This window comes from Limanda limanda, chromosome 2, assembly GCF_963576545.1.
Source record: "Limanda limanda chromosome 2, fLimLim1.1, whole genome shotgun sequence".
NCBI classification, from domain to species: Eukaryota; Metazoa; Chordata; class Actinopteri; order Pleuronectiformes; family Pleuronectidae; genus Limanda; species Limanda limanda.
In genome coordinates this window covers 19,835,127-19,851,961 of record NC_083637.1, presented here as the reverse complement: position 1 = coordinate 19,851,961, position 16,835 = coordinate 19,835,127, and the positions used below count along the sequence as shown (strand labels likewise).

Genomic DNA, 16,835 nt, shown 5'->3' with positions numbered 1-16,835 from the left:
CTTCTCTAACCAACAACCACAATGTACAAAATGCTGTTTCGTCATAAAGCTAGCTAACTTTTAGCCTGACATTGTCATACTCATGATTCTAGTCAGAATATGAGTCTGAGACCGCTCTATTGGGCTGTGATTATGGGGCGTGTTTCAACCGCACCAGGAAAAAAAATGCCTCTTCGCTCAATTGGATAGACCTACAACCAATAAGAGCAACGTAGTATGTGACGTATGAATCTTGTAGGAAGGACAGCAAAAACATATTTTCGATCTACAAATGCCTTGATCGCGTTTCTCTGTTCCTCTTTCCTCCGCTGTCGATGTCTCCTAAAACAAACTCAATGGCAGCATCTACGCATCTCAGCTCTCCAGCGGCAGGCATGTTTGTGGAAAACAAAGTCAACCCAAGCACTCTTTGATGACGTAGTTGATTACGTAACTGTTGATCATCTGTCCATCATCGTGTAAAGCCCGCTCTGACAAATTGATTGGTCCGAACAGCTTCTGTTCGGAGATAATTTCTCCCCAACGGAGCGACTCCAGACCGAACTTCCTGACCGAAAATGTTGTGGGCGGGGCTAAGTTCGTCTGGCACCCAGGCTAGCTAACTTTAGCATATCCAGAAATCCCTCCAATGATAATCATAGTTGGTAGAGGTAACTTTTCAATTTCTGGTTTTATCACATTCACCTGTTGAATTTAAGTAGTCAGTCACGGACAGGATGTGTCGTCCACACAGGATGAAAATATTAAACTGAATTAAAGACGACTCACAGAGAGCAAGACGCAGGGTAATGTTGAGAGCAGCTTGCAGGATACACAGGAGTCCAAAGCTCACACCAACCAGTCTGTAGAGTTTTCTTCCTTCCAGCAGAAATCAGAATCAGAATTCTTTTTATTTGCCAGGTATGTTTGCACATACAGGAAATTGCCTTGGTGTCATTGGTGCACTGAACATAAAACAACAATATAAAAAACAACAATATATAAGAAATAGAATAAAATAAAATTAAATAGAATAAAGTAGAATAAAGTATATATATACAGTAACAGAGTAACAGAGTTATGAGCACGTGCTGTGAGAAGGTGCAGAGATTGGTGATAGTGCCAGTAAGATATAAGTTATAAATTATAAATGATGTGCGGGGGGGGGGCTGGTGGGGTAGAGTCAGTGTGATGCAGGGGGCTTGTTTGTGAGCCCCACTGCCACGGGGAAAAAACTGTTCAGGTGACCGCGGGTTTTAGTCCTGATAGCCCGGAACCTTTTTCCGGAGGGAAGTCTCTGGAATAGGTGGTGACCGGGGTTGGAAGGATCAGCAATGATCTAGCCTGCCCTCTTACTGGTCCTGGAGTGGAACAGGTCTAGGAGTGCCGGCAGGTCGCAGCCGATGACCTTCTCAGCTGACCTTATGACCCGCTGCAGTCTGCCCTTGTCCTTGGCAGTGGAGGCAGCGAACCAGACGGTGATTGATGAGGTGAGGATGGACTCAATGATGGCTGTGTAAAACTCAACCATCACTTTCCGCGGCATGTTGAATTTCCTCAGTTGCCGCAGGAAGAACATCCTCTGCTGAATTCACATGAAATCACAGACAATGATCATTTTATGCCAACGAGAGCCGGCTGCACGACCCACACTGGTTTACAGAGTAAAACCTGACACCTGCTCTGGAACATGGACTGATGTGCAACATCTATTCTGGGTTCTAATCATGATTACTCATTAAAACGGCTTGTTGTTATGAAATGCAAGCATGAGTATGAATAAAAGTGCATAATTATAAGTATAAATAATTGAATTAAATACAGGTGGCAATGACAAAGGCTGTTTCTATATGTATTCATTTATTTATAGACTTACTTATTTATTCATTCATTTCTAAATTTGTTGATTTATTACAGTGTTTATTATTTCTACATTTATTCATTCATGTTTTTCTGTGTACATGTTACTGAGCTTCAGACGGGCTTTACTCTTTTACTGTATGTGGTTATAATGTATTTATTTGTTCTCATGTCATTTTTTCCCTTGTATGTAGGACAGAGCCATTTCAACACATTTACACACATCTAATTTCACTTATGTGCTTGTCTGTCTGTATTTATAACATAAAGCCCGACAACCATTCATTTAACTGGCTTCACAGTTGCCATTACTATCGTAAATTGCCAGAGGAAGTGCAATGCCGAACTTGGTGTGATTTAGGCTCACCACACATTAAAAATTAATAGAAATTTAATAAACAGGTGACCAGTTTCAGGGAAACTGAAAATATTTATCCAACAGTAGTATTTTTGTTCTCTTACCTGACATGGCAGGAGTCACTGTTCCATCTTCACTAGTGTGGCTCTTTGAGGCGAGACCTTTGGCAGACGAATCAGGCTCCGTAGTAATCTCAAATCGCTCCTTATGGGAAACTAGGAATGGGCATTTTTAATCGACGATCGATTAATTGATCATAAAGAATTTCGTCGAGGACATTATTTTGTCTTCGACGAAATTCTGTTGCGTTCACTGCCAACACTGCTATACGTCTCCATGAGCGCATGAGTAGGAGGTCAGAATATCCGATTTGCCTGAACGCAGCACAGTGACGACGTTAGCAGCTGTAGGAAGCAGCCCGGAGTTTTACTCGACAAGCTCCGCTGGGGGACCGGCGGCTGGCCGCTGGGAGCTAGATGGATTTGACGGTTCTCGACCTCTCAGTCCGGTTGTTGTCATGTCATCAATCCCGGAACCTCACCCAGACCCGGGTCTCTCCGGGTTCCCTTCCCCGTAGACTGAGGGTCCGTGCGCGGACATTCAGCCGAGCTCCGCAGCTAGCCGCCGGAGCTAGCGGAGGCTAGCTCGAAAGCTAGCCTCTTCGGACCCGTACAGACCCGAGTCTGGTGGAGGGGCTCCGGGATTGAGGACGCGACAACGGCCGGAGTAGGAGGTCGAGGGCCGCGGAGTCCAGCTAGCTCTCAGTGGCTAGCTGCTCGCTCAGCGGGGCTGAAGAGTACAGCAGCGCATATTTTCAAGTGTAACCATTGAATGATCCCGTTTAACTGCCACAAGAGTTGTTCATCTTGTAATAAAGATCTCAATGAGGAAACACGCTGTGTTTTTTCTATTTTCACTGCATTTTAACAGCCCATAAATAGTGAATTTTAATATAAAAATATTAATGATTAATCGAAAATTCGTCATTAACTCTCCCGACGATCGATGAAGACAATTTAATCGAATGCCCATCCCTATGGGAAACCATCACCAGACTTTACACAGGGGCCTGACAATGGTGATGTTAATTCTTCTTCTTCTGAAGACTAATTACGCAAAGTTTCTGTTCCTGTTTTCAACAACGTATAATTTTAATCACTGCTCCAGCTACATCTTCTTGCCTGCAAATTGGATCACTTTCAAATTTAAAATCTATTTACTATGTTTTACATCATGCACTGTATAAAGTCATGCAACATTTTACTTAAGTAAATGTAAAAGTAACATATTAACTTTTCTACTTGAGTAAATTAAAGCAAGTACTTTGTTCTAAATGTAACCCAGATCTCCTGGGCCTGAGTTCGTAAACACAAAAAAATGAATATGATCTCAGAAGAATATTTGAAACTAATCCTATCTTTTGTTTAAATTCCTCTAATTAATATTAAAGACCACCACAACTGTTTTAAAAGTCAAAACCTTCACAGGTGTTTATTTACAATATGAAATAAATGAAATTGTTGTGAGCTCCTCTCCCAGGAAGTTAAATATTTACAGAATAAAATAAATGCACAACAGTTATATGAAATGTAACTGAGGAATCTTCTCAAATGCACAAAATAAAATATAGGGTCTCTTTAAATTGTTTAAACCGTTCCTATGGATTCTCAATTTACCCTTTAAGTCACTAACACGGTTAAATAAAATCTCTACCTTTCACAGGTCTCTGAATCAAAACAAAACAATTCCTATCAACTGTAAATTAACTCACAAACATCACATGTGGGCCTACTCCAGAAATGATAAACTGTAGACTCAGTTGCAGGCCTGTAGTGATGCTCGGGTGCGGTGAGGCCTGAAAACTGTTATGGCCACTTCACTCAGCCAAGAGCATAAAATAAAAGCACGTGCATTGTCATATCAGTTCAATACTCACAGGTCCAAACGAGGAGCAATAGGGCAATGTCACAGATAGGGGTGATGGCAGTCACAATCCAAACACAGGCAGCACACACAGCAATGAAAATCCAGGGAAGAAGAAAACAGCAGGGTCCATCCAACAGCAATCTCAGTTTCTCTCTCTCTCTCTTCACAGACGTCCGTCTCCTTTGGCAGGTTACATAGAAGAGTTTATATCAGGACCACGAGTAGTCGACCTCGACGATACCTCTTAAATTTTTCCCACAGCACTACATTATTCCTCAGGACATCTGGACACTATCTCTCTCTCTGACCCACCTGCTCAAAGCATGCTGAACCACTACCTGCCCTTCATGTCCCGCCCCATACAAGACAGATGACTTGGATTGGCTGTGACTTTGCTACTACCCAATGAGAACGCAAAAACTGAATGACTGACACACAACACTGAGAAAAGTTAGATGTCACATTAAAACCACTCAAATCAATAAGTCTCTCGTCTTCTCATTCACAGAGCCTTTTAACCACACATCTATTTATTGATTTACTTTGTAACTGTAAATAGCTAAACTTATTAACTGTACATATTATATTTATTACATTTTATCCCGTATTTAACATTATTTTAACTACTATTTTTAATAATATGAACTTATCTAATTATCATGAACTTTCTCTTTTAATACAACATTTGTTATGCTATTTTGAGATTAATTTTATGCACTGTATCCTGATGATTTTTATACAGGGCTACATAAATATAATAAATAACAATTGAATAAAAATAAGTATTAAAAGTACAAGTACTTTGTAGCCTATTCCCTAATCCAATGGTCTGTTTTGTTTTCTACTAGAATAATACAGAATACTACTTAAGAAAAGAGCAGATACATGAAAAATGAACTTAAAGGTCCGGTCTATATCATTTAGTGACATCTAGTGGTGAAGTTGAATGTTGCGGCTAAATACCCCTCACCGCACCCTTCCCTTCAAAACATGAGAGAGAATATGTGGCAGCCTTCAGTTGTCATAAAAACTCAAAAGGTGTTAAGTTTGTTCATTCTGGACAACTTTGAGAGGACCCACTCCTGATGTTAGTATAACGTATATAAATATAAAGGGCCCATAGTAGAGTTAAGAAAACAACAATTCATACAATTTAGTGAAAACATCACTAGGATTATTTTATATTCAATTTCTTCCATTAGAGCCCTTTCACCTAAACCTTACACACTGAACCTTTAAGTCCCAGCATCTGTGGTAAACAGTTATGACATAATGTCACAACACCACCGTGTGGTAAGTGCTTTCACAGATGTACTCACACATTCCACATAACACAATGTGTCACTAACCAACAAAACCTTTCTTAAAATGTGTAAATCTGTAATCACCAATAGCGACATTTGTTTTGACCCTTTCAATTATTTTTTTTCCTTAGATAAATAAAAGTGATTTTTGGAGAAAATTTGAGAATTTATACTGTCGATTTAGGATGATTGCAAAGGTGAAAGGAAGATAAAGAAATGCTGTGGTTTTAAGTGTTTGAGTTAATGCTTTAAACTCCCCAAGAAGAGAATAAAACAGTTTATGCCTCAATTTTTGAACAGATTTTAGTGTGAGTCTCATTTCATGTACACATCGTTTTATCTGTGACTCATCTGAATCTTGGGCATTAGGCCAATCCTATGAGGAACCAAAAGAAGATATGCCGATCAGACCCGAACATAACATTCTACTAACAAATAGGGCGTTCGCAATGGCAACATCCACAGAGGTGCCGGACTATATTAATGAGCAACCGAGAAATGGACAGAAAAGCAGCAGCAATACAAATCAAACAGGTAATAACGCAGCATCTTATTATATATCTATATATAATATATAGATATATATATTGATATGTTTTTTAATTTTATATGTCATTTTGAAGTAGGCCATTTATTTATCACAGCACATGAAGTAAACAATGATATAACGTCACTTGTCCTTTTAAAAGCTTATATAATATTTATTATTGTATTTTTGTTGAAATTTGCCAAAAACGTATGTGTTTAAAAAATGACATCTGCTCCTCGTTATATAAAACCCAGCACAGACACTGGGCTTCACCTGTTCTAACTAAGTACAATATTGCGTCTGATGATGCAAAAGTCAGGTTAAACTAATTTATCCTTGAAGCAAACATTTGCACGTTTAACATGTTAAAATATACATTTCTATAGAGCAGAAGTCCATCTTTACGTATGTGAAACAACAAAAACAACATGCTGCCATTGGGGTCACAGATTTTTATTAACGTTCATTGGCTTTTGCAGAGAGAAGAATCCCTCGGCTGCTGTTACTCAGCTTCGGTGTGCTGTGCATCGTACAAGCTGTTCTCAACATTTCTCTGCGCCTTTCGTGTGAGTATATGGTTTCTTTCCTTTGAATATGAATTTCATAACCATAGCATTGTGTCATCTGAGATTTCCGAGGACTGTTGCACAGATAAAACCGTAATTGAAAATGACGCCATACTGTGGTGCAATTAAGGGCCCGGCACAGATGATGCAAGGAATTACACTTGACTCAACCCATTATCTGCAACACATAAGTAACTATTCTTTTAACAGAAAAATTTAATTTTGTGGTGGCCTGGATAAAAAGAACAGAACATGGACCCAGAACCCCTCAACCCTCGACTACCTTATTGGAAAACAAAATCCGCAAAATCGATGACCATACCCCAACTCATAGTCATATGAAGTATTTGTGCCCCCATTAATGCAGTTTATAGCTTGAATTTGATATGTTTGTGTAAAAAGTTCTGTCACAAATTTTTTCTTCTATTAAATTATATCTAATGAAAATGGTCTGTATCATTTCAATCAGTGAACTCCAGCCAGGTATCAGATCCCCTTGTCTGCAACACAACTACCAAACAAAGCAAGAAGACGGATGTGGTAGATGACTGTAAGAGAAAGACGCCCAGTGGTTTCAACAGCTTACAAGACCGCTTCAATGCCCTGACTAGAGAGATGGACCTGATTATAAGTAAGCTGGAGGAGGAGAGGGACCAACTGAAATGGAAGATAAGGGGTGAGGAAAGAAAATCAGGTTGATAAGTCTTCGAACTATTTTTCTGTTGAAAACTACCTATGCCATTTAAAAATGAAATTGTGAATATTTTAATTAATTTTAGCGTTTGTGGTTTATAAGGCCTTGTATGAGAAATTGTTAGTTAAGTTTATATCATAGATTTCATCTAAAGATGGACAATGATACGTCTCCACTTCCTCCCAGTAGCAGAAATACATTTTTTGTCCATTTCCCACCTGATAAGAGGAGAAAGGGTTCATAAGCTATACTGCAGCCGGCCACAACGGTTTGATTTCACTAGGGAATCTGTCATGTTGTTCATCATTATATACACTCAGTGGTTTATGTTTATCGTTCTAGATATGAATTTTAGCAGATAAATGCACAGCTGTAGTTATGTTCTATTCATAATTCTCAAGTCAATAGAGTTTTTGCATCTAATGTGCATTTCTTTATTTTATCTTCCAGACGAGAGTGGTTGTGCGTCCTCTCAACAGTGTCCGACAGGCTGGATTGAGAGGAACTCAAGATGTTACTTTCAGTCCGGATACCAATTGACATGGGAGGAAAGCAGAAACTACTGTAAGAGCAATGGAGCTGACCTGGCGGTGATCAACAGTGAACAGGAACTGGTAATGTATGGTGAATCGGTGTGTGCGTGTGTGTGTGTGTGTGTGTGTGTGTGTGTGACATTCTTGATGTTAAAGGTCTATTTTAGAAATGTTTTTGAGTTTGCCTCTAACATATGAAGAACACAGTAGGAGATCATCCAGGTCAGATGCATTCTCAATATCAGAAAAATGTCCAGAACAACCATGCAAGGGGTGGCGTCTGGGTACAGCAGCAGGAGGCTGGACAGGAAGGAATCTTCCCAATGTGGAAATCACATGTTTTTGTAACACAGGCATCTGCCCTTAATCGCCAAAAGCTCTCGTAACTTGTCGTCTTTCCAATTTGACATCTTCGTCGGTGTCTCCTACGTTAATGGCACTTCACCCTGAGATATTTGTAATTTTTGTGTCCATTGCGTGTTAGAACTGTCATTAACACGCCCACACGACACAACATTTTCCTTCTCACATGGGCTCACTCTGACATTCTCCGGATATTTTTTCAGAGAGCTGTCAGGACAAACATCAGGAAATGGATATAGCAACTGACTCTGACATTTGAGAGTGTCCAGAGTTCAGTTCAGGTCTGAAAGTAGCTTAAGTTCCATTTTGTATTATATTATTCTCAATAGATATTCTTGGGCCATCTGAACCGTTGTCTTGCCGGGTACTGGATTGGTCTGCATCGATCGAATGGGGAATTCAGATGGATTGATGGATCTGCACTGACCAAAGAGTGAGGCCTTTACAATAACCCTCACTATTTCTGCTGGATGTCAGATGTTTGTAACAATTGATTATGTCATTGTGAAAAAGGGGTTACACTGCCTTTGATGAACTGTTCCTGGATATTTCATAGAAAGATAGATAGATAGATAGATAGATAGATAGATAGATAGATAGATAGATAGATAGATAGATAGATAGATAGATAGATAGATAGATAGATAGATAGATAGATAGATAGATAGATAGATAGATAGATAGATAGATAGATAGATAGATAGATAGATAGATAGATAGATAGATAGATAGATAGATAGATAGATAGATAGATAGATAGATAGGAGCAGGAATTGGGGAGGAGTGCATCTCACTGAGCTCCATCATTGTACTCTCCTTTAGATCCTTGAAGCCTGATGTCCTGAGAAGTCCATACAATTGTGTGGTGATGAATCTCTACACATCAGTGCAGAACAGCTGGAGAGAAGCCCCTTGTCAAGAGAAGAATTTCTGGTTGTGTGAGACAGATCTTTGTCCCCCGTCCAGATGAAGAACATTATATTATGTGTCTATACATGTGAATAAATTAATATGCTCTTACACACAGAAGAACATATATATTCACATTCAAATAAATATGTATAGATTTAAGCAACAATAGACAATTTGTACTTGGCTTACACTGGCTTCCTTATGTTTTAATTGGCATTGATGTGGTTTTACTGTACCTGATTTAAAAAATACATACATATTATGAAATAATCACACATGACTTGCTGTGTTTCAAATTGTTTGCCTCTGAAAATGGCTCTTGACTGAAGATAAACAGTTAATATGTTCATTCATCCCGGGTGTGTGTGTGTGTGTGTGGGGGGGGGTATATATGTTTGTTGCTATATATATAAATTGTGTGTGAGTGTATTTCTATCTTTGTGAGGGCCATTTTGGTTTTAGCATGACGGTGTGAAAGGCTTGGAATTAGGCACATGAATCAAGATAAGTATTTTTAGGGGCTGGGGTGATATTTATTAATTTACTGTACTGTAACTGAGAGTTTACTGTGAGCAGATTGCAGAACATTTCTGTGTACACGCAGCAGCCTGTTGCAACAGGTGTATGCAACATGTTGGCCAATCAACCAAAGCAGAGGAATAAGCTCTCCTAGTGCCTTTCTACCTTTTTTAAAATTAGATGTGAATCTGTCATTGTTAGAAATTATTAGGCTTCAACACCGGAGTACATTTTTTTAACCATTGTTGTAATGACACCAAAAGTGATGCATTGGATTTATTGTTGCCCAGCAGAGAGCAGATTGCCAATAATAAATACAACCATTTGGATTCTCTGTTGTTTCCCATTTGATCCATATCAGAAAAATACTAAGCAATGAAGCCTTGATAATCATAAACACCTACAGACAAATTATATAGATATTGGATGGACCGCCATGACATTTTGTACATTTGACATTCCAATGATTATTTTGATCCTCTGGCTTTGCTTTATATAGTCAATGTTATTTATTTGTTAAGAGACCAAACAGTTAAGCACTGCTCTAAAATAAACCCCTGTATTAGAGTGTCCCTGTGTGTAAAGAATGTCCATAATTTGGGTATGAACCAGCAGTCAACATCCTATTTCAGCACATGTCTGTCATAACTTCCCTATTTCTATAAAACATACAGAGCTTCAGTATCACATGCATGTCATGTACGCACTTGTTCCTAGCACAAGAGACATCTAACTCAGGTAGAGTGTAGTGATCAAATTACGCAGAAATGTCTGAGGATATCTATGCCATGCCAGACCTCTCCAAAAAAGTGAGATTTCAGACGGGGGAGAAGGCAGACGGTAATGCAGATGTCTACGAAATCACAGACGATGTGAACATTTATGACAACTACTTGCCACAGGGGAGTACGCCGCTAGAACTTCAGGACAGCACCACTGAGGAGCCACAGAAAGGTACCAATCCGTCTGTCTGTCCCTGCCTGTCTTGTATGTACGACATAAATACACACAATACATGACCATTTTATTTGCATTGTGTCAACGCTTTTTGTTTTTCAATTATGGACCTAAAAACAGGGTTAATTTTAGCCACCCATTTTTATACATTAGGTAACTGAGTACTCTCACGTATAACTTTCAATAATGCACCTGGCACAATTCACTTGGACTCATGGATGGTCATGGGTCAAGGTCCCTGTGACCTCCACAAACAAATTTCTTGACTTATGATTTTAATATCTCATAGGAACACCTTTGGGGAATTCTAAGATGTCAGGGGTCACAGGTAAATGTCAGGGTGACGTTAAATTAATCTGTAAACAAATGTATATTGATGGTAATTGCACTGGTTGAGGGAGGCGTAGAACCACAGTATGGTATTTCTAGTTTTTTATATTCGCTTTCAGCTCGCCAACCACAAACTTGCCAATGAAAGATTTCACTCCCTGTTTTAAAATAAATGCTCATCAGGTGTTTGTTTGTGCTCTCAGCCATTTCGGTCAATGTACCTTCAGGAGGGAGGAATCTTCTCAGACCTGCCGCAATGTTTCTGCTGCTCCTGTGTCTTCTCTTCCTGGCCGGAGTCGTTGTCCTGGTTGTCCTTTGTAAGTTTTCAAAACAAATCTATTCAAACCAATGGCTGTAGTAAATTACTCAAATATGTCTTAGTGAGTTTTTATCATTCACATGTTTGACCCTTGCTGTGGCAGTGATTCAAGATAAAGGCCTCATTGCCGACCTAACCAGAGCGAGAGATGAACTACAGACAAGTAATGGTGACATGAAAAGCCTCAATGACAACCTGACCCAGAAGACAAACCAGCTGGAGAAGGAAAATTCTCAGTTGAAGGCCATTGAAAGCAACCTCACTACAGAGATACACAAATTAAAACAGCAGCAAGGCAAGTGAAAATATGCATAATGCTTTTGGTTAAAAGATTATTTGGCATTTTTTCAAGTATACTCATTCAGTGTTATGCCAAGAATTGGGTGATAGGATTGATACCACTCTCATGTATAGATGGTAAATACAAAGCTGGAGTCCGTAGCTGGTTTTCATATTGCACAAGGAATAAAGACATGAAAGGCAAATCCACCACTAATTCAGCCAAATCTCTTAAATTAAAAAGTTACACAGTGTTTGTTTGATTTTTACAAAATTCATGTGTAAAAGCATGGTGGACCCTTCCTTTGTTGGTAGCAGTTGCCAGGCAACCACCAGAAACTGTGATCAATTCTTAAAATCCCAAGATTGGGCCTTTGAGACAATTCTGGCTGACATTGGGCAAGAGGAGGGTGACACCCTGGACATGTAGGTAGGGTATCGTAGGGACAAAAGACAGAGAGAAACAACCATTTACACTCACATTCTCCCATACGGTCAATTTATACTCTTTAAGAACAACAAAATGATCACCAATCATCCGCAGGATAAGGAGAGGGACAGAATCAAAAGTGAGATAACCATCTAAACATTGAGTTATGCTGATCCAACAAACTTGTTGCACCATATTTTCACATTATAATCTTACCACAACTGGTAGTAAATAAAAGTCAAAATTGCACAGTGAGCATTTGGACCGCAATCCACAAGGCTTATGCAATATTTATGTCATATCTGGATCTTCAGATGAAATATTACATAAGTAATATAAGTCAATTATAATATATAAAGTATTTATGCTTAACTACGCCAACCAGCAGCTAATATGAGGCATAGACTGTATATAAAGACAGACGGATGAGAGCTCCCTTAAAGTCAATTATAGTTATATAAACACCATGAAATGGAGCCTCTTGCTCCAAATGTGCAAAATGGCAGCGTTTGTATCCAGTATGGAAGTGAGGAAGTAGAGACACGTCATCCATCTTTATGCAGTCTGTGGTATTAGGTATTACAGCGGAATCAATAGTCTCATCTTACTCTCTGAATTAAAGCATATTAGCATATTTTCCAAAACCCCAAACTATTCCTTGAATAAGTTTTCTGTTTTAAGAAATTGAGAGCCTTTTGTATAAAAGTGTGTGATAAGTCAATTTGCTTGATGCTCTGTGACGTTTTATCTTTGTCTTGTCATGGAATTACATGGTGTGTTGTGACTGAAACGTGTTATTCTGTGTTGTTTAACAGAGCGCTCATTCTGTCCTGACTACTGGATAAGGTTTGGCAACAGTTGTTATTTAATTTCCAAATCGAGAAAAAATTGGTAAGAGAGAGCAAGAGCTTCTGTGAAGATCTGAAAGCTCACCTGGTGATCATATCTAGCAAACAGGAGCAGGTGATTGAAATAATTTCTCTTGACTCAATTTTCATTTACTGAATACTGTTGTTATTTTGGCCTTTTAAATGGTGAAAGATTTTAAACAATCAGTGTTGTAAAACAATTTTACTCTTCCCTAAATGCCTGAAAAGGGGAAGGAGAAGTAGAAACATGCAAATGAGGCATTGAAATGCTTCTTTATATACAGTCTATAATTGAAACCTGTAAATACAGTAATAGAAGTATTTTTAATCTCGTCCACACTTAATGGGTTAGGGTTAGGGTTATTACAACATGACACATACAGCAGACATTTTAACTTGTCATATTAAAGCACAGGTGTTACTATAGTAAACAATGGCTATGTTTTATTCAAGTGTCCCAGCTTAGCTATATTAAACATTTTCCCAGGTAATAATTAATGGGTCTTGATGAAAAGAAAATCAGGCACATTTAAGGAACTTATGAGTGTGCGAAGTTTGGTTCAGCTTGTTGGGCCTTAGCTGAAAAACTAGAATGGCACTCAGTAGAGCAGATACCTCCACTTGGGCCCAGCAGTCCCCTATTGAAACGACAAATTCACACGATTGGTGTTTGGATTTAATTCAGGGAAAACTCACAAAGTTACAGAAAAACCTAGATTGGCCCCCTGTTCTGGATCAGGTAATTTATCGAATTGATCTGGTTAAACCCTAACCCTAACCCTACACAACACAAATTAACAGTCAACAAACCGGTTGGCAAAACCCAACAAACAAACGGATGGGGGGGGAAACATACCCTCCTTTGTGGAGGTAAAAATGACCAAAAACATTATTTCCTAATATTTCTTGATCTAGAATTTTACCAGCTCATTCCGCATGATCTTCTGGATTGGTCTGACTGATTACGAGGAGGAAGGGGTCTGGAATTGGGTGAATGGATCGGTGGCAATGAAAACGTAAGACATTTTTTTATTGTCCATATCTGTGGTAACCATCAATATGCATGTCAGAACAATGTCGGCTTCATTCATCTGTTTAAATCAAAGCCCAGGCGTCATACTGCAGCTCTGAAAACAAAGCATTTACGGACTTACATAATTAAATATTGAATAAAAAACAAGATGTTGTGCTTTATACTGTAAATTGGTAGGAAACATGTACATTTTAAATCTCAAATGAAACTTAAGTGTTCTCTGTGTATTTCTATATTCAAATTTCCTTTAATAATGTGCTATGGATATATATTGCACTGATGTCATCAGTATTGATCTTTAATTTCAAAATAACAGAATACATGTTTTGCTGAGCAGTTTTTGTTCATCTCCAGGTATTGGGGATACATGCAGCCGGATAATTATGATGGAGCTGAACACTGTGCTACACTTCGATACTTTGGAAGCTTAGAAAACTGGAATGATATAGGATGCGACACTGAAAATGACTTCCTCTGTGAGAAAATACTTGAGTGAAATAAAAAATGTTGTAACAATCCTGGACTGATGTAAAATAACAGTAATAAAGTGCACATTCACCTTTAGTGCAAACAAATGAGTGCCTCCCTGTGCTGTATTTCTTCCATTAAACTTCTGAGGTTGAATATTTCAGTAATCTTTCATTGTCAATATTGTTTTATCGTATGGTATCTTGAGGCTGCAGGAAGACCTGAATCTTGCTTCCAGTCCCTATGATTGCAAGTCGTCAAGGTGCAAGTGCACTTGAATCACTTTTAATGCTGGCAAGAAAATACCCTGTAAATTTACCCTGTAAATTTTCCCTGTAAACTGTGACATTGGAAAAACTTTGATCTGAAGTGCAGGAGCTGAATCTACGTACCAAGAAATTAACAGTTTTCTGTGTTGTCTTCAATTTGTTTTTGATATTATGTCGTTACTGTACCACCTTCTTTGCACTGGACCAGTCTTGTGGGACTTTGTATTGAGTCTTTGAAATATCAATAAAAGTTAAATAAATAAATGATAAAGGAAATAGGAGATGGTTCTCTGATTGGTTTATTAGAGGTTTTGCCCAAAACACACCCGTGAGCTCAGATTGTTAAAATAGAGCTTTATGGGTAGGGAATGCACCATAATTTTTGCCATAAAATTGTGGTGGATTTGCTGTAACTGTTAAAATAAGCATTTTGAAAAGAAAATGATGGGTGGAAAACATGAATGTTTAAAATTACATTAATTTTAAGGTTAAATTCAAAGTTGGAAAGGTAATCGAGCCTTGGCACTGAATAACGTGTATGACTGCAAATCAAATTCTGCTCTTTTTCTTTTTCACACTGTCGTCAGTGTCCAGTCTCTTTCAGAAAACAGACACAACTACTAAAATATATTCAATTTGGGTGTTTGATGTGTGATAGGCGTCATGTCGGAGCATGTGTACGCTGATCCGGACATCATCAAGAAGGTTTGCTTTGCTCAGGACGTCAAGGAGAATATTGTGGATATCAATGTCAGCGCGGAGAGCCTGAGAGTGTACGGAAATCCCTGGGTAGAGGATACACCAGGACCTGCAGAGGCTCAGTGTAGCAGGTATTAAAATTATTATTTCATTTCACCAGAAATCCCTCTGTTTTTGTATATAATTGATTTTGTATTGGGTGTTTTACGTGTGTTTGGCGAGTGGTCATTGTGTTTATTTTCACCGGTCTCACCAGAATGTTCTGGACGTGACAGAGACCGGTATGTATGATTTGCAGGTCGACACAAATGTGTAAAGTTCATAGTTTAAGTTGTCTGTAAGCTGTCTAGAATGTTTTATGTGTTTTATAAGATTATATTAGTCAAGTTGCTTCATGTTTTGATGGTTCATTTTCATTCTTTAATTAGTTCAGGGTGTTTTAGCAAAGAGATTACATTTCTGTGCATGTGCGTAGGTGTCCGCCATTGTGGTCTCTTGAAAAGTGCCTGTTGTAACTTTATCTTTTTTATGTTAGGCCTGTGACTGACGCCGTTTTCTGTTTTGCTGTTATCTGAGACCGAGAAATAAAAGTCCTGTTACCAAAGAACAAGTGCCGGTCATCATTCGAAGACACAACGCAGGTTTCACGACACATAGGAAAGACCGGTTACATTGGTGCCGTGACCCGGATCCATCGTGGATCAACACCAGCTTCGTCACCGGAGGTTGCTGAATGCCATCCCAAGGTTGTTGTTTTTTTTAAAGTTTGCACTGAAGTGATACTGTCAGTTAAAATAACTTTATGTTAAAGTGACATTGTCGCATTGGGATCTGTTTTATTTTCTTATTTCGCTTGGGATTGTTTCTAATTGTTTCCCATTGTATTTTACTTTTTTTCCTCCATTGCCTAATGTGAAAGAACATTCTCAGTTATTATTTTGTTTGGCATTTAATGTTTAATCAGGAGAAAATGACACACAATGTGGGAAGGGGAGAATATATTCCTACTCGTGATTCTGGACTTACTTCTGGGAGGGGAAGACTTTTAAATGAGCTGTGTAACACTCCAGCTAGAGTTCCAGGCGAGGTGGGCTCACCAGCCTTTAGCTCTACCAGATTATCTAAGAGTCTATTTCCAACCAATAGACCCGCTGAGATGCTTTCAACAATTCCAGATATTAGTGATCCAGCTCTAAATCATCTCATCACACACATCGCCCAGCAAGTGGGGCAGACTCTATCAGCTCAGTTAAAGGGGGAGATTAGAGCAGATGAGGGCGCACAGGTTCAGAACTCAGGTGCAGGCCAGACTGACTCTCTTAACCTCACTGGCGTGTAGCTAGTCATGCAGTCCGATGTGAGAGAGCCTCCTGTTTTCAGAGGAGATGGTTCAGACAAGCACTCTGTAAATGAGTGGGAGGAGCTTATGGACACATATTTGAGGAAGAGGGGCGTACGACTTGAGGTGCAGTTCGAAGAGATTTTATCCAAGCTAATGGGTAAAGCTAAAGACGTAGTGAAGATAACTTTACGTAGCAACCCATCACTGAAACCCCAGGAGAACCCAAAAGCGATAATGAATATTCTGAAACAAAATTTTGGTGATGCAACATGTTCAAGTATGCCTCTTGCTGACTTT

The 16,835-nt window shown here is 38.9% G+C and overlaps 2 protein-coding genes across 2 annotated transcripts; both read left to right on the top strand.

The window, feature by feature from the left end:
* The first annotated feature begins 5,876 nt into the window (after positions 1-5,876).
* LOC133018631 (CD209 antigen-like protein C) lies at positions 5,877-9,106 on the top strand. The gene is made up of 6 exons (XM_061085043.1): positions 5,877-5,961; positions 6,436-6,522; positions 6,992-7,198; positions 7,667-7,830; positions 8,442-8,545; positions 8,935-9,106. Exons 1-6 carry the CDS (start codon positions 5,877-5,879, stop codon positions 9,080-9,082), a joined length of 795 nt encoding a protein of 264 aa, XP_060941026.1. The 3' UTR covers positions 9,083-9,106.
* Positions 9,107-10,310: 1,204 nt separating this feature from the next.
* On the top strand, positions 10,311-14,307 carry LOC133027812 (C-type lectin domain family 12 member A-like). Its single transcript, XM_061094954.1, is given in 6 exon segments — positions 10,311-10,497; positions 11,034-11,147; positions 11,253-11,444; positions 12,674-12,750; positions 12,753-13,743; positions 14,115-14,307. Coding segments are annotated over 5 exon segments (681 nt in total). The 3' UTR covers positions 12,864-13,743; positions 14,115-14,307.
* Positions 14,308-16,835: the final 2,528 nt, after the last annotated feature.